At 41.7% G+C, this 18964-nt stretch overlaps 1 protein-coding gene across 4 annotated transcripts in view; it reads right to left on the bottom strand.

Annotated features, from left to right (window-relative positions):
- The window catches only part of VAV3 (vav guanine nucleotide exchange factor 3), a 300764-nt gene that overhangs the window by 119778 nt on the left and 162022 nt on the right, over positions 1-18964 (bottom strand). For all 4 annotated transcript variants that reach the window (XM_053693780.1, XM_053693781.1, XM_053693784.1 and 1 more), the window contains exons 12-16: positions 17209-17277; positions 12748-12834; positions 7751-7836; positions 7542-7674; positions 6415-6524 (exon numbers count right to left, since the gene is read on the bottom strand). In XM_053693780.1, the coding sequence (XP_053549755.1) occupies positions 6415-6524; positions 7542-7674; positions 7751-7836; positions 12748-12834; positions 17209-17277 (485 nt within the window). The remainder of the gene's footprint in view (positions 1-6414; positions 6525-7541; positions 7675-7750; positions 7837-12747; positions 12835-17208; positions 17278-18964) is intronic.

Genomic DNA, 18964 nt, shown 5'->3' on the forward strand with positions numbered 1-18964 from the left:
ATGCCATGGAACAGGAACACAGCCCTTCAAGTGTGACGGATAGCAGCATCGCCTCCGCCATGGACTTGAGAGAAGAAAGCAGGCAGCAAAGCGAAGTTCAACAACGCTGATTGCTTGAGGAGCTGTTAATGTGAGTCGGGATGGTTTTGCTAACCCCTGAGAGACAATATTCTGAATCCAATGATTCTGAACGGAACCTGCCCAAACGTCTTGAAATAATTTCAATCTGCCCCCCACCAGTAGAACTGGATTGAGGGCCGCACCTTCATGCACTCTTGGGGGCTGGCTTTTGTTTCTTCTAAGGCTTGGATTTATTCCAACTCGAAGATGGCTTACAATTGGAGCCAGAGTCCTTAGGTGAAGGAGTGGTTTTCTGTTCTCTATTCTGATGAAAGGAACAAAACCGATTAGAAGCTTAAGATTTACCCTTAGACTTTTTATCTTGGGGCAAAAAAACTCCCTTCCCCCCAGTAATAGTGGAAATAATAGAATCCAACTGGGAACCAAACAAATTATTACCCTGGAATGATAGAGATAGTAACCTAGATTTAGATACCATGTCAGCATTCCATGATTTGAGCCATAAAGCTCATCTAGCTAAAATAGAAAAAGACAAAGATTTAACATCAATCTTGATGATATCAAAAATAGCATCACAGATAAAATGATTAGCATCTTGAAGCAAACGATCAATGCTATGCAAATCAGAATCTTTTTCCCGTTGTGCTAAGCAAACCAACCAAAAGGTTGATGCAACCGCAACATCAGCCATGGAAATGGCAAGTTTGAGAATATAGCCAGAATGTAAATAAGCTTTTCTTAGATAAGATTCAATTTTCCTATCTAAAGGATCCATTAAAGAGGTACTATCTTCCATAGGAATAGTAGTACGCTTAGCAAGAGTAGAAATAGCCCCATCAACCTTAGGGACTTTTTCCCAAAACTCTAACTTAGCCACTGGCAAAGGATACAACTTTTTAAACCTTGAAGAAGGAACAAAAGAAGTACCAAGCTTAGACCATTCCTTAGCAATCACATCAGAAATAGCATTAGGAACAGGGAAAACCTCAGGAGTAATCACAGGAGGTTTATAGACAGAATTTAAACGTTTACTGGATTTATTATCAAGAGGACCAGACTCCTCAATATCCAAAGTTATCAACACTTCTTTTAACAAAGAACAAATATAATCAATCTTAAAAAGATAAGTTGATTTATCAGTGTCAATGTCTGAAGTAGGATCTTCTGAATCAGAGAGATCCTCATCAGAGGTGGATATATCAGTATGTTGTCGGTCATTACAAATTCCATCAGTATTATGAGAAGTTTTAAAAGACCTTTTACATTTATTTGAAGGCGGAAGGTGGAATAGCACCCATAGCCTTCTGTATGGCATCAGCAATATAATTTTTCATAACAACAGGGATATCATGTACTTTAGATGTTGAAGGAACAACATATACTGTACTAGCACTAATAGAAACCTTTTCTGCATACAAAAGCTTTTCATGACAACCGATACATACTACAGCTGGAGATATAATCTCCACTAGCTTACAACAGATACACTTAGCTTTGGTAGAACTGTGTTCAGGCAGCAAGGTTCCTACAGCAGCTTCTGAGACAGGATCAGATTGAGACATCTTGTAAAATGTAAAAGAAAAAATAACATTTAAACAAAAATATCTTATTTTCACATATAGCAGTTTCAGGAATGGGGAAAATACAAATGCTGAAATTGGCAAAAAAGCAAATAGCATAGCCCTCTGAGCATAAAGAAGGCAAGGAGCATATAGGAAGTGAGGTAAAATAAAACAAATTTTTTTGGCACCAAGTATGACGCACAATGCAAAAGGAAGTATATACATTTTTTGGTGCCAACAAACATCCGGAAATGACACAACTCGCATCATAACAAACACAACTTCGCGCCAAACCTGGCGTCAACTAAGACGCAGGAAATGACGAACTTGCTTCATGATAGACGCACATTAGCGCCAAAAAATACTCGTGCAAAGAATAACGCAATAAATAACAGCATTTTGCCTAATTTGCCCGCAAGTTTTAAAGAAAAACAAGTCAAATTGGAAAAAAGACTATACCCAGGTAAGACAAAAACTTCCTAAAACATTGAAACTGCCAGACTGCAAAGGGGAATACACATAGACCTGAATCATGGCAAATTGCAGCTTTTTATGTTTTATAAACATATCATAGATTGTAGTGTACAGACTTAGGCCCCAATTTATCAAGGTCTGTCGGACCTGATCCAACAGTGCGGATCAGGTCCGCAAGACCTCGCTGAATACGGAGAGCAATACGCTTGCCGTATTCAGCATTGCACCAGCAGCTCACACGAGCTGCTGGTGCAACACCGCCCCCTGCAGACTCGCGGCCAACGGGCCGCCAGCAGGGGGGTGTCAATCAACCCGATCGTACTCGATCGGGTTGATTTCCGGCGATGTCTGTCCGCCTGCTCAGAACAGGCTGACAGGTTATGGAGCAGCTGTCTTTGTGACCGCTGCTTCATAACTGCTGTTTCTGGTGAGTCTGCAGGCTCGCCAGAAACACGGGGCATCAAGCTCCATTCGGAGCTGGATAAATATGCCCCTTAGCATTTACCAACGAGTTAAGATAAGCGCTTCTAAGCATTCTGAAGCCCGGTTCCTCTCAGAGTACAGTGTTCGTCAAAGGGATGTGAAGAGAGTATCACCTATTGGTTTTTTATGGTTTCTCTCATGGGAAATCTTTTCAAGGGTTCTCTGTTATCGATCGTAGGGATTCATCTCCTACCTCCCTTTTCAGATTGACGATATACTCTTACAGTATATACCATTACCTCTGATGATAGCTTTCAGTACTGGTTTGGCTATCTGCTATATGTGGATGGGTGTTTTTCGGTAAGTATGTATCATTATTTAAGACACTCTCAGTTATGGTTGGCGCTTTATGCATTTATATAAAGTTCTAAATACAGGGAGTGCAGAATTATTAGGCAAATGAGTATTTTGACCACATCATCCTCTTTATGCATGTTGTCTTACTCCAAGCTGTATAGGCTCGAAAGGCTACTACCAATTAAGCATATTAGGTTATGTGCATCTCTGTAATGAGAAGGGGTGTGGTCTAATGACATCAACACCCTATATCAGGTGTGCATAATTATTAGGCAACTTCCTTTCCTTTGGCAAAATGGGTCAAAAGAAGGACTTGACAGGCTCAGAAAAGTCAAAAATAGTGAGATATCTTGCAGAGGGATGCAGCACTCTTAAAATTGCAAAGCTTCTGAAGCGTGATCATCGAACAATCAAGCGTTTCATTCAAAATAGTCAACAGGGTCGCAAGAAGCGTGTGGAAAAACCAAGGCGCAAAATAACTGCCCATGAACTGAGAAAAGTCAAGCGTGCAGCTGCCAAGATGCCACTTGCCACCAGTTTGGCCATATTTCAGAGCTGCAACATCACTGGAGTGCCCAAAAGCACAAGGTGTGCAATACTCAGAGACATGGCCAAGGTAAGAAAGGCTGAAAGACGACCACCACTGAACAAGACACACAAGCTGAAACGTCAAGACTGGGCCAAGAAATATCTCAAGACTGATTTTTCCAAGGTTTTATGGACTGATGAAATGAGAGTGAGTCTTGATGGGCCAGATGGATGGGCCCGTGGCTGGATTGGTAAAGGGCAGAGAACTCCAGTCCGACTCAGACGCCAGCAAGGTGGAGGTGGAGTACTGGTTTGGGCTGGTATCATCAAAGATGAGCTTGTGGGGCCTTTTCGGGTTGAGGATGGAGTCAAGCTCAACTCCCAGTCCTACTGCCAGTTTCTGGAAGACACCTTCTTCAAGCAGTGGAACAGGAAGAAGTCTGCATCCTTCAAGAAAAACATGATTTTCATGCAGGACAATGCTCCATCACACGCGTCCAAGTACTCCACAGCGTGGCTGGCAAGAAAGGGTATAAAAGAAGAAAATCTAATGACATGGCCTCCTTGTTCACCTGATCTGAACCCCATTGAGAACCTGTGGTCCATCATCAAATGTGAGATTTACAAGGAGGGAAAACAGTACACCTCTCTGAACAGTGTCTGGGAGGCTGTGGTTGCTGCTGCACGCAATGTTGATGGTGAACAGAACAAAACACTGACAGAATCCATGGATGGCAGGCTTTTAAATGTCCTTGCAAAGAAAGGTGGCTATATTGGTCACTGATTTGTTTTTGTTTTGTTTTTGAATGTCAGAAATGTATATTTGTGAATGTTGAGATGTTATATTGGTTTCACTGGTAAAAATAAATAATTGAAATGGGTATATATTTGTTTTTTGTTAAGTTGCCTAATAATTATGCACAGTAATAGTCACCTGCACACACAGATATACCCCTAAAATAGCTATAACTAAAAACAAACTAAAAACTACTTCCAAAACTATTCAGCTTTGATATTAATGAGTTTTTTGGGTTCATTGAGAACATGGTTGTTGTTCAATAATAAAATTAATCCTCAAAAATACAACTTGCCTAATAAGTCTGCACTCCCTGTAGATGTGTTTACTTATTTTTCTCTGCTCTTTTCTTGGAGCAGAGATCTAGTAAAATTGCTCTGTTTCCTTCTGAACATGTCATTATTTAATTCATGAGAAAGGGTAATAAATGCCACAGATACGCAGAGGAATAGAGAACGACAGAGAATGAAGGGAAATGTATTTATTGTCTGTCTTCAGCAGGTTTATATCAGCAAATAGAACAATATATATTCCCTTAAATGAGGTCAGCAAATAAGGTCACACCCAATTGCTGACCCCAGACTGTGCCCCTTCCCTGTACCCCCATACCGCCCCTTCCCCAGTTATCCAGGCTAGCTAAACACTATAAACACATAGGACACAGGAGCAGATTCAGGTTACACATCACTTACTGACGCACTGAGGAGCAGATTCAGGTTACACAGGACTTACTGACACACTGAGGAGCAGATTCAGGTTACACATCACCTACTGACGCACTGAGGAGCAGATTCAGGTTACACATGACTTACTGACGCACTGAGGAGCAGATTCAGGTTACACATGACTTACTGACACACTGAGGAGCAGATTCAGGTTACGCATGACTTACTGACGCACTGAGGAGCAGATTCAGGTTACACATGACTTTACTGACGCACTGAGGAGCAGATTCAGGATACACATGACTTACTGAAGCACTGAGGAGCAGATTCAGGCTACACATCACTCACTGACACACTGAGGAGCAGATTCAGGTTACACATGACTTACTGACGCACTGAGGAGCAGATTCAGGTTACACATCACTTACTGACGCACTGAGGAGCAGATTCAGGTTACACATCACTCACTGACACACTGAGGAGCAGATTCAGGTTACACATGACTTACTGACGCACTGAGGAGCAGATTCAGGTTACGCATGACTTACTGACGCACTGAGGAGCAGATTCAGGTTACACATGACTTACTGACGCACTGAGGAGCAGATTCAGGTTACACATCACTCACTGACACACTGAGGAGCAGATTCAGGTTACACATGACTTACTGACGCACTGAGGAGCAGATTCAGGTTACGCATGACTTACTGACGCACTGAGGAGCAGATTCAGGTTACACATGACTTACTGACACACTGAGGAGCAGATTCAGGTTACACATGACTTACTGACGCACTGAGGAGCAGATTCAGGTTACACATCACTTACTGACGCACTGAGGAGCAGATTCAGGTTACACATGACTTACTGACGCACTGAGGAGCAGATTCAGGTTACACATCACTTACTGACACACTGAGGAGCAGATTCAGGTTACACATGACTTACTGACGCACTGAGGAGCAGATTCAGGTTACACATCACTTACTGACGCACTGAGGAGCAGATTCAGGTTACACATCACTTACTGACGCACTGAGGAGCAGATTCAGGTTACACATCACTTACTGACGCACTGAGGAGCAGATTCAGGTTACACATCACTTACTGACACACTGAGGAGCAGATTCAGGTTACACATCACTTACTGACACACTGAGGAGCAGATTCAGGCTACACATGACTTACTGACACACTGAGGAGCAGATTCAGGCTACACATGACTTACTGACGCACTGAGGAGCAGATTCAGGCTACACATGACTTACTGACGCACTGAGGAGCAGATTCAGGTTACACATCACTTACTGACGCACTGATGAGTAAAGATTTAATGACCCACAAGGTCGTTAAAGAAAAAACTCCACTAGTGTCCCCCAGAGTTTCCCCAGCTGCATCTGCGCCACAAGTTCATGCGCCGTGCTCAGTGACATGTATGTTACATCAGTTTATAAATAATCGTATGTTGTTTTCCTTCTTTACCCCAAACTTAACCCATGTTGGGCTTCTGTGGGATCTAAATACTCACAGGGCCATTTCAAACTGCTCCAGAAGCTTCTTCTTTAAGTCCTTCGTTTTGCAGTAAAATTCAAAGGCGTTCTGGCCTTGTATGTGAGTGAGGTAGAAACCGTGCGACCACTAGAAAACACACAGAACAACGCAGCACAGACAGTAAAATCTCAGCTTGTTATAGTGTTAGGGGACAGGGATAGTGAGTGTGCACTGTACAGAGGGAGGGTACTCAGTATAATACAGGATGCAACCTAATACTACTAATGCTCACCCCCTAATTACTCCAACACTCCCCTCTCTCTCACATCTACCTTCTTTCTTTCACACCCTTTGCCCTTCCTCTCTCAGATCCCTTCTGCCTCCTCTCTCCCTCTTTCCTCACAAACCCCTCTCCTCCCTCTCTCTCATTCCCCTCTGTCTCACACCCCCCTTTGTCTCATCCTCCTCTGTCTCACACACACCCCCTCTGTCTCACACACACCCCCTCTGTCTCACACACACCCCCTCTGTCTCACACACACCCCCTCTGTCTCACACACACCACCTCTGTCTCACACACACCCTCTGTCTCACACACACCCTCTGTCTCACACACACCCCCTCTGTCTCACACACACACCCTCTGTCTCACACACACCCCCTCTGTCTCACACACACCCTCTATCTCACACACACACCCTCTGTCTCACACACACCCCCTCTGTCTCACACACACCCTCTGTCTCACACACACCCCCTCTGTCTCACACACACCCCCTCTGTCTCACACACATCCCCTCTGTCTCACACACACCCCCTCTGTCTCACACACACACCCTCTGTCTCACACACACCCGCTGTCTCACACACACACCCTCTGTCTCACACACACACCCTCTGTCTCACACACACCCTCTGTCTCACACACACCCCCTCTGTCTCACACACACCCTCTGTTTCACACACACCCTCTGTCTCACACACACCCCCTCTGTCTCACACACATCCCCTCTGTCTCACACACCCCCCCTCTGTCTCACCCCCCCCCCCTCAGTCTCACACCACCCCTCAGTCTCACACACCCCCTCAGTCTCACCCCCCCCCCCCCCCCCCAGTTAGTTTTAGACAGAAGTTCTGAGTGCTTGTCATTAGCGCAGTTTATACCTTTTTGTTGTCCTTGTCTGTGGTCGGGTTGTTGGTTATTTTGTATTTCTGAAGATCTATCACCTCTTTCATGTCGTAGACATCCCCTCTCCTCTTACACACGATGACTGCCTGATCAAACAGGAATATGTACCTGCAAGCGAAGTACTGTAGGTGATATGTGACCCTACTGATCGTCATGTGATGCTAACATGCAGACATACATTTACCTGTCCTGCCGCGTCCGTTTGTCCAGCGTACACAGTTTAACCTCTCCATCTATCTTGGGCCGCCCATACAGTGCCAGGTTCTGATTCTGTGTAAATAAGAAGCAAACTCAGAATGATGCTATGTTAGATATTGCTAGACCTAGCCGATATCCTGCTTATATTAATACATAACAACCTCAGCGGTGTGCATAAAAATCGTATTATATGTATTTAATTTTCTATCAGCATCTGGGTTATATCAGCTCTCAGACTTCTCACATTCATGTGCTTTATGGGACATGACAACTGCATGGGAGAATTACTGTCTAATGATGAAACTCACAACCACAAAACCCACTAATAATGTGACACAGAAATGGTCTATACTGATGGCTCAGAAGGATATTAATATATTTAGCTGGTAATTCCCATATGAAAGGTGTTCACGCACTCTGTTTTTGCTATATGATACATGTATATGGTGGAGTGTTGGCAGCAGGTTCGGTATGTTGCAGGGTCATATAGGTTTAGGAAGGGCAGATGCTGTTAGTGTACAGATTTGAGCAGCAGGTTCGGTATGTTGCAGGGTCATGTAAATCTAGGGAGGGCAGATGCTGTGGGTCATAGACTTGGGCAGCAGGTTCAGTATGTTGCAGGGTCATGAAGGTCTACGGAGGAAAGATGCTGTGGGTGTACAGACTTGGGCAGCAAACTGATATTGCTGTTTATTTTAAGCTGTTGAATGCTGAATGAATCTTCATATCAAAACTATTTAGGGGCTGCGAGACATAAAATGTTTTTTAAGATTATTTAAAAAAAAACAACTACAAAAAACAGAACTCAGCTCCATAAAAAATTCTGATTAAACAATAATTAAAAATTGTCTGATCGCCCAAAGTGCTGATGAACAGGTTTTGTGTTATGCAGAATTTCCTGCTAAATAAATCAGTCTGGAGCCTGGATAGGACTATCATACATCCATGCTGCCCTCTGCTGGTCTCTTGCAGTATTACCAATACAAATAGAGGAACCACAAAACTATTAAATCTCCAAACTTTAAATTCTTACGGCTAGATTTAGAGTTCTGCGTTAGCCATCAAAAGCAGCGTTAAGGGGTCCTAACGCTGGTTTTGGCCGGCCGCTGGTATTTAGAGTCAGGCAGGAAAGGGTCTAACGCTCACTTTCAAGCCGCAACTTTTCCATACCGCAGATCCCCTTACGCCAATTGCGTATCCTATCTTTTCAATGGGATCTTCCTAACGCCGGTATTTAGAGTCGTGGCTGAAGTGAGCGTTAGAAATCTACCGACAAGACTCCAGCCGCAGAAAAAAGCCAGGAGTTAAGAGCTTTCTGGGCTAATGCCGGTTCATAAAGCTCTTAACTACTGTGCTCTAAAGTACACTAACACCCATAAACTACCTATGTACCCCTAAACCGAGGTCCTCCCACATCGCCGCCACTATAATACATTGTTTTAACCCCTAATTTTTCCGACCGCACACCGCCGCCACCTACATTATCCCTATGAACCCCTAATCTGCTGGCCCTAACATCGCCGACACCTACATAATATTTATTAACCCCTAATCTGCCCCCCCAATGTCGCTGCTACCTACATTATACTTATTAACCCCTAATCTGCCGACCGGACCTCGCCGCTACTCTAATAAATGTATTAACCCCTAAAACCCTGCACTCCCGCCTCACAAACCATAGAATACATTGTATTAACCCCTAATATGCCCTCCCTAACATCGCCGCCACCTAACTTCAAGTATTAACCCCTAATCTACCGACCGGACCTCGCCGCTACTCTAATAAATGTATTAACCCCTAAAGCTAAGTCTAACCATAACCCTAACACCCCCCTAAGTTAAATATAATTTTAATCTAACGAAATAAATTAACTCTTATTAACTAAAGTATTCCTATGTAAAGCTAAATACTTACCTGTAAAATAAACCCTAATATAGCTACAATATAACGAATAATTATATTGTATCTATTTTAGGGTTTATATTTATTTTACAGGCAACTTTGTATTTATTTTAACTAGGTACAATAGCTATAAAATAGTTAATAACTATTTAATAGCTACCTAGTTAAAATAATTACCAAATTACCTGTAAAATAAATCCTAACCTAAGTTACAATTAAACCTAACACTACACTATCAATAAATAAATTAAATTAATTACCTACAAGTACCTACAATTACCTACAATTAAATAAACTAAACTAAATTACCAAAAAAACAAACACTAAATTACGAAAAATCAAAAAAGATTACAAGAATTTTAAGCTAATTAAACCTACTCTAAGCCCCCTAATAAAATAACAAAGCCCCCAAAATAAAAAAAATTCCCTACCCTAATCTAAATTAAAAAAGTTAACAGCTCTATTACCTTACCAGCCCTTAAAAGGGCTTTTTGCGGGGCATGCCCCAAAGAAATCAGCTCTTTTGCCTGTAAAAAAAAACACAATACCACCCCCCAACATTACAACCCACCACCCACATACCCCTCGTCGGATGGATGAAAATAGAAGATGCCGCTTGGATGAAGATGTCTGCCGGTCCGGATGTCCTCTTCTGCCCGGATAGGATGAAGACTTCTGCCGCTCCGAATGTCCTCTTTTGGTCCATCGGTGCCCGGCTGGGTGAACACGACTAAAGGTAGGGAGATCTTCAGGGGGGTAGTGTTAGGTTTATTTAAGGGGGGTTTGGGTTAGAGTAGGGGTATGTGGGTGGTGGTATTGTGGGGTTTTTTACAGGCAAAAGAGCTGATTTCTTTGGGGCATGCCCCGCAAAAAGCCCTTTTAAGGGCTGGTATATAGTGTAGTGTTAGGTTTAATTGTAACTTAGGTTAGGATTTATTTTACAGGTAATTTGGTAATTATTTTAACTAGGTAGCTATTAAATAGTTATTAACTATTTAATAGCTATTGTACCTAGTTAAAATAAATACAAAGTTGCCTGTAAAATAAATATAAACCCTAAAATAGACACAATATAATTATTCGTTATATTGTAGCTATATTAGGGTTTATTTTACAGGTAAGTATTTAGCTTTAAATAGGAATACTTTAGTTAATAAGAGTTAATTTATTTTGTTAGATTAAAATTATATTTAATTTAGGGGGGTGTTAGGGTTAGGGTTCGACTTAGCTTTAGGGGTTAATACATTTATTAGAGTAGTGGCGAGGTCCAGTCAGCAGAATAGGGGTTAATAAGTGTAGGTAAGGTAGCAGCGACCTTGGGGGGGCACATTAGGGGTTAATAAATATAATATAGGTGTCGGCGGTGTTAGGGGCAGCAGAATAGGGGTACATAGGGATAATGTAGGTTGCGGCGGTGTCTGGAGCGGCAGATTAGGGGTTAATAGTATAATGCAGGTGTCAGCGATAGCGGGGGCGCAGATTAGGGGTTAATGAGTGTATGGTTAGGGGTTTTTAGACTCGGGGTACATGTTAGGGTGTTAGGTGCAGACATAGGAAGTGTTTCCCCATAGGAAACAATGGGGCTGCGTTAGGAGCTGAACGCTGCTTTTTTGCAGGTGTTAGGTTTTTTTTCAGCCAAAACTGCCCCATTGTTTCCTAAGGGGGAATCGTGCACGAGCACGTTTTTCCAGCTTAACGCTACCGTAAGCAACGCTGGTATTGAGGGTTGAAGTGGAGCTACATTAGGCTCAACGCACCCTTTTTTGAGCCTAATGCAGCCCCTCAGACAACTCTAAATACCAGCGTTGTTGGAAGGGTGCGTTGGGGAAAAAAGCAGTGTTAGCTACGCGGGTCTTTACCGACAAAACTCTAAATCTAGCCGATAATTTCCTGTGCAAAAACAAAATGTGTGTATGTTATGTATTTTTAAATGCTCAATTTAATCGCCCTCTCTGTACAAGTGTATGTGTCAGTGTGTGTGTGTGTATATAGGTGTGCTTATATGTGTGTGTCTGTGTATGTGTGTGTATGTGTGTGCATATATGTGTATGGGTGTGCATATATGTCTGTGTGTGTCCATATGTGTGTGTTTATGGTTGTGCATATGGGTGTGCATATATGTCTGTGTGTGTCCATATGTGTGTGTGTTTATGGGTGTGCATATATGTGTGTGTGTGTCCATATGTCTGTGTTTATGGTTGTGCATATGGGTGTGTGTGTCTGTGTGTGTATATGGGTGTGCATATATGTCTGTGTGTATCCATATGTGTGTGTTTATGGGTGTGCATATATGTGTGTGTGCATGTGTCCATATGTTTGTGTGTGTGTCTATGGGTGAACTTAATGATTGCTCTCTCTGTGGAGTTATGGGTGAGAAACTCAGATTGCAGTGGGACAAGGAGGGAGTAAAGAAATGGGATAGGCGTGCATGTACCAGTTTTTTCAAGAAGTTTTGAGGCAAGAGGGAGTAGGGAAATAGGGCGGTAGTTGGATGGGGAGGTTGGATCAAGAGTTTTTTTGAGGATAGGTGTGACCAGTGCGTGTTTTAGAGATTAGGGAAATATACCGGTGCTGAGGGAGAGGTAGGAAATGTGTGTGAGTATAGGTAGAAGAGTAGAAGAGAGGGAGGGGAGTAGCTGTGAGGGGATGTGATTGAGGGGACAGGTAGTGAGGCGAGAGGACAGTATAAGGGCAGAAACTTCTTCCTTAGTAACAGGGGCGAAAGAGCTGAATCTACGGCTTTGTGGGTTTTGGATGATTGTCAGCTTTTGAAGACTGGTAGTGTGTTTAGAATTGCATGCCCTATCTGAATCATGAAAGTTTCATTTTGACTTTACTGTCCCTTTAAATACAATTATAGGGCTGCAGAACTTGCATCAGTACACAGGTGTGCGGGATAAGGATAGACAAGTGCAAGCTGGGAAGGGATTTGTTGACCTCTGGGGTTTCTATTCTGATTCCGTCTGCACAGCACATTATCCAGTTTATTCTGATTTTGCTATTTATATTTTAGTTAACTGTACAGGCTGTGTAGACCCTCATATCTGCCCACCCATGGGATAGCTGTATATAAGGCGTACCAAGTTCTCGATGCACAGCTGAAACTGATCAATTTCCCGCAGCGTTTCTTGGTCTCGTTTCACCTCATTGACATACTGCGCTAAATCCTGTAGAGAAGGCGAAGCAAATTAGAGTGAGTTACACTGCAGCTAATCTATCTAACCTGCTGGAGCTAGAATACTCACCCTGTGTGAGATAGTATATTCACCCTTTGTGAGCTAGTATATTCACCCTGTGTGAGCTAGTATATTCACCATGTGTGAGCTAGTATATTCACCCTGTGTGAGCTAGTATATTCACCATGTGTGAGCTAGTATATTCACCCTGTGTGAGCTAGTATATTCACGCTGTGTGAGCTAGTATATTCACCCTGTGTGAGCTAGTATATTCACCCTTTGTGAGCTAGTATATTCACCCTTTGTGAGCTAGTATATTCACCCTGTGTGAGCTAGTATATTCAACCTGTGTGAGCTAGTGTATTCACCCTGTGTGAGCTAGTATATTCACCCTGTGTGAGCTAGTATATTCACCCTGTGTGAGCTAGTATATTCACCATGTGTGAGCTAGTATATTCACCCTTTGTGAGCTAGTATATTCACCCTGTGTGAGCTAGTATATTCAACCTGTGTGAGCTAGTGTATTCACCCTGTGTGAGCTAGTGTATTCACCCTTTGTGAGCTAGTATATTCACCCTGTGTGAGCTAGTATATTCACCATGTGTGAGCTAGTATATTCACCCTGTGTGAGCTAGTATATTCACCCTGTGTGAGCTAGTATATTCACCCTGTGTGAGCTAGTATATTAACCCTTTGTGAGCTAGTATATTCACCCTTTGTGAGCTAGTATATTCACCCTGTGTGAGCTAGTATATTCAACCTGTGTGAGCTAGTGTATTCACCCTGTGTGAGCTAGTGTATTCACCCTTTGTGAGCTAGTATATTCACCCTGTGTGAGCTAGTATATTCACCATGTGTGAGCTAGTATATTCACCCTGTGTGAGCTAGTATATTCACCCTGTGTGAGCTAGTATATTCACCCTGTGTGAGCTAGTATATTAACCCTTTGTGAGCTAGTATATTCACCCTATGTGAGCTAGTATATTCACCCTTTGTGAGCTACTATATTCACCCTATGTGAGCTAGTATATTCACCCTTTGTGAGCTACTATATTCACCCTATGTGAGCTAGTATATTCACCCTTTGTGAGCTAGTATATTCACCCTTTGTGAGCTAGTATATTCACCCTGTGTGAGCTAGTATATTCACCATGTGTGAGCTAGTATATTCACCCTGTGTGAGCTAGTATATTCACCCTGTGTGAGCTAGTATATTCACCCTGTGTGAGCTAGTATATTAACCCTTTGTGAGCTAGTATATTCACCCTATGTGAGCTAGTATATTCACCCTTTGTGAGCTAGTATATTCACCCTTTGTGAGCTACTATATTCACCCTGTGTGAGCTAGTATATTCAACCTGTGTGAGCTAGTGTATTCACCCTGTGTGAGATAGTATATTCACCCTGTGTGAGCTAGTATATTCACCCTTTGTGAGCTACTATATTCACCCTGTGTGAGCTAGTATATTCAACCTGTGTGAGCTAGTGTATTCACCCTGTGTGAGATAGTATATTCACCCTGTGTGAGCTAGTATATTCACCCTTTGTGAGCTAGTATATTCACCCTTTGTGAGCTAGTATATTCACCCTTTGTGAGCTAGTATATTCACCCTGTGTGAGTTAGTATATTCACCCTGTGTGAGCTAGTATATTCACCCTGTGTGAGCTAGTATATTCACCCTTTGTGAGCTAGTATATTCACCCTTTTTGAGCTAGTATATTCACCCTGTGTGAGCAAGTATATTCACAATGTGTGAGCTAGTATATTCACCCTGTGTGAGATAGTATATTCACCCTGTGTGAGCTAGTATATTCACCCTTTGTGAGCTAGTATATTCACCCTATGTGAGCTAGTATATTCACCCTTTGTGAGCTAGTATATTTACCCTGTGTGAGTTAGTATATTCACCCTGTGTGAGCTAGTATATTCACCCTGTGTGAGCTAGTATATTCACCCTTTGTGAGCTAGTATATTCACCCTATGTGAGCTAGTATATTACCCCTTTGTGAGCTAGTATATTCACCCTGTGTGAGTTAGTATATTCACCCTGTGTGAGCTAGTATATTCACCCTGTGTGAGCTAGTATATTCACCCTGTGTGAGCTAGTATATTCACTCTGAGGGAGCTAGTATATTCACCCTGTGTGAGCTAATATATTCACCCTGTGTGAGCTAGTATATACACCATGTGTGAGCTAGGATATTCACCCTGTGTGAGCTAGTATATTCACCCTGTGTGAGCTAGGATATTCACCCTGTGTGAGCTAGGATATTCACCCTGTGTGAGCTAGGATATTCACCCTGTGTGAGCTAGTATATTCACCCTTTGTGAGCTAGTATATTCACCCTTTGTGAGCTAGTATATTCACACTGTGTGAGCTAGTGTATTCACCCTGTGTGAGCTAGTATATTCACTCTGAGGGAGCTAGTATATTCACCCTGTGTGAGCTAGTATATTCACCCTTTGTGAGCTAGTATATTCACCCTTTGTGAGCTAGTATATTCACCCTATGTGAGCTAGTATATTCACCCTTTGTGAGCTAGTATATTCACCCTTTGTGAGCTAGTATATTCACCCTTTGTGAGCTAGTATATTCACCCTGTGTGAGTTAGTATATTCACCCTGTGTGAGCTAGTATATTCACCCTGTGTGAGCTAGTATATTCACCCTTTGTGAGCTAGTATATTCACCCTTTTTGAGCTAGTATATTCACCCTGTGTGAGCAAGTATATTCACACTGTGTGAGCTAGTATATTCACCCTGTGTGAGATAGTATATTCACCCTGTGTGAGCTAGTATATTCACCCTTTGTGAGCTAGTATATTCACCCTATGTGAGCTAGTATATTCACCCTTTGTGAGCTAGTATATTTACCCTGTGTGAGTTAGTATATTCACCCTGTGTGAGCTAGTATATTCACCCTGTGTGAGCTAGTATATTCACCCTTTGTGAGCTAGTATATTCACCCTATGTGAGCTAGTATATTACCCCTTTGTGAGCTAGTATATTCACCCTGTGTGAGTTAGTATATTCACCCTGTGTGAGCTAGTATATTCACCCTGTGTGAGCTAGTATATTCACCCTGTGTGAGCTAGTATATTCACTCTGAGGGAGCTAGTATATTCACCCTGTGTGAGCTAATATATTCACCCTGTGTGAGCTAGTATATACACCATGTGTGAGCTAGGATATTCACCCTGTGTGAGCTAGTATATTCACCCTGTGTGAGCTAGGATATTCACCCTGTGTGAGCTAGGATATTCACCCTGTGTGAGCTAGGATATTCACCCTGTGTGAGCTAGTATATTCACCCTTTGTGAGCTAGTATATTCACCCTTTGTGAGCTAGTATATTCACACTGTGTGAGCTAGTGTATTCACCCTGTGTGAGCTAGTATATTCACTCTGAGGGAGCTAGTATATTCACCCTGTGTGAGCTAGTATATTCACCCTTTGTGAGCTAGTATATTCACCCTTTGTGAGCTAGTATATTCACCCTATGTGAGCTAGTATATTCACCCTTTGTGAGCTAGTATATTCACCCTGTGTGAGCTAGTATATTCACCCTATGTGAGCTAGTATATTCACCCTATGTGAGCTAGTATATTCACCCTGTGTGAGCTAGTATATTCACCCTGTGTGAGCTAGTATATTCACTCTGAGGGAGCTAGTGTAACCAGTAGAAAAACTAAACACACATAAAAGAGAAATTTACATAAAATTCCTTTTTTAAAAGATTTGTTTGTATAAATTGCAGAGGAATAATCATTTCATTCTGGATTTGATGTAAAAGAAAATAAACTGTCCCCAGAAGATCAGGTTGTTACGGTACCAACAGGATACCAAGGGTTAATACCAGGTGAACGATGTCCTGAATATGGGATCAGCAACTCACAACCCAGCCAGTTCCCCCCTCAAACATGAGACCAGGCTCCACATTGAAGGTAAAAACAGAATGCACTTTATTGAAGGCTATATGCCCAGTATTTATGCAGGTCTGACCCCAGATGGGGGGTTGAAAGAATATTGTACATTAGATAGAGGGAAAACGCCCTTTGACATGCCACAATAGAATTACATTACTTAAGCAGATAAACAAGTTAAACACAAGACACACTTGAGCCTTTCTTATCACTTGGGCGTCTGCTCTCTGGATGGGATTAAACAATGTGAATGTTTATCACTTAAACTTAATTACAACACACAATAGCTGAGGCCAGCAACCTTGTATTTAGAAAATAGCTTCTTAAAGCTGAACAAAGTTAACTCTTTCAGTACTGACAGAAGGGTCTGTCACACAGGTATCGGAGCTCATGTATGGAGTAGTAATCATACATCCTGTCACAGTACAACTAAACGCATTACCTTCATGGCGTCCAGAGCTTGGCGCAAGTTCCTCTTCTCGGTGTCATCGGTCGTGTGTTTGACCAGCTCCTGAAACAGACAGATTAAATATACCTCATTAGTGAAACCAATCTCTAAACTCTCTGCAACTTGCTTGACGACAATTAATAAAGATCTGTAACTGCCCCTTGTCAGCTCAGCGAGATCAAAGAATTAGCTTCTGTTTCACACCAATTACCTTAAAGGGAAAGTCCAAAATAAACTTGCAAGAATCAGATAGAACATGTCATTTCCCTACACTATTCAAATGTGCTTTGTTCTCTTGGTTTCTAGTATTGAAAAAGAATACGCACATATCCTACACTAGTGGAAGCTAGCTGCTGATTGGTGCCTGCACAAATTTGTCTCTTCTGATTGGCTAACTAGATGTGTTCAGCTAGCTGCCAGTAGTGCAATGCTGTTCCTTTAGCAAAGAATAACAAGAAAATGAAGCACATTTGATAATAAAAGTAAATTTGAAAGTTGTTAAAAATGATGGGCTAGATTACAAGTGGAGCGCTAAATATCGCTCGCGTGCTCGCATTCGCATTGCTAGGAAGCATTGCGCTCAAGAGAGTGCGCTTCCATAGGCTCCAATGGGGCCCTTGTTCTGATGCCGTCAGAGACGGCATCAGAACCTTGCACAGTGAAGGGGGTAAGTAGCTCAGTGATGGGCAGCATTTTTAAATATATATGTATAGGATTATATATATATATATATATATATATATATGTATGTGTTAGTATGTACAGTATATATACACATATTAAGACATACATAATATATATATGTATATAAGCATGTACATATATATTCACACACAGTTCCCATAGACCGCAATGTAAAGGCACTTTTCAGTGCCGATTTTTTTTCTAACACCCCACTCCCACAAACTTTAAAGCCCCAAAACTGCTTAGTGCAGTTAATTTTTAATAAAAAACTATAATGCCCTATAATTTGAGGCCATTTGTGGCACTTTAAGAAAATTAACCAGAGATCTAATCTCTGGTTAATTTTCAGAGCGCTAATTGCGAACTCGCGTTCACATTGCACACACACATACTGTATGTATGCATACACACTTACATATACACAAATACACACATACATATACACACATATGTATACTTACATATACACAAATACACACATACACTTACACATACATATACACACACATGTATACTTACATACACACAAATACACACATACACTTACACATACATATACACACACATGTATACTTACATATACACACGCACGCACGCACACACATGTATACATACACACTTACATATTCACACATATGTATACATACACACTTACATATACACAAATACACACATACATATACACACATATGTATACTTACATATACACAAATACACACATACACTTACACATACATATACACACACATGTATACTTACATACACACAAATACACACATACACTTACACATACATATACACACACATGTATACTTACATATACACACGCACGCACGCACACACATGTATACATACACACTTACATATTCACACATATGTATACATACACACTTACATATACACAAATACACACATACATATACACACATATGTATACTTACATATACACAAATACACACATACACTTACACATACATATACACACACATGTATACTTACATATACACAAATACACACATACATATACACACATGTATACTTACATATACACACATGCGCACACACA

Source organism: Bombina bombina, chromosome 10 (genome assembly GCF_027579735.1).
Source record: "Bombina bombina isolate aBomBom1 chromosome 10, aBomBom1.pri, whole genome shotgun sequence".
Classification (NCBI taxonomy): Eukaryota; Metazoa; Chordata; class Amphibia; order Anura; family Bombinatoridae; genus Bombina; species Bombina bombina.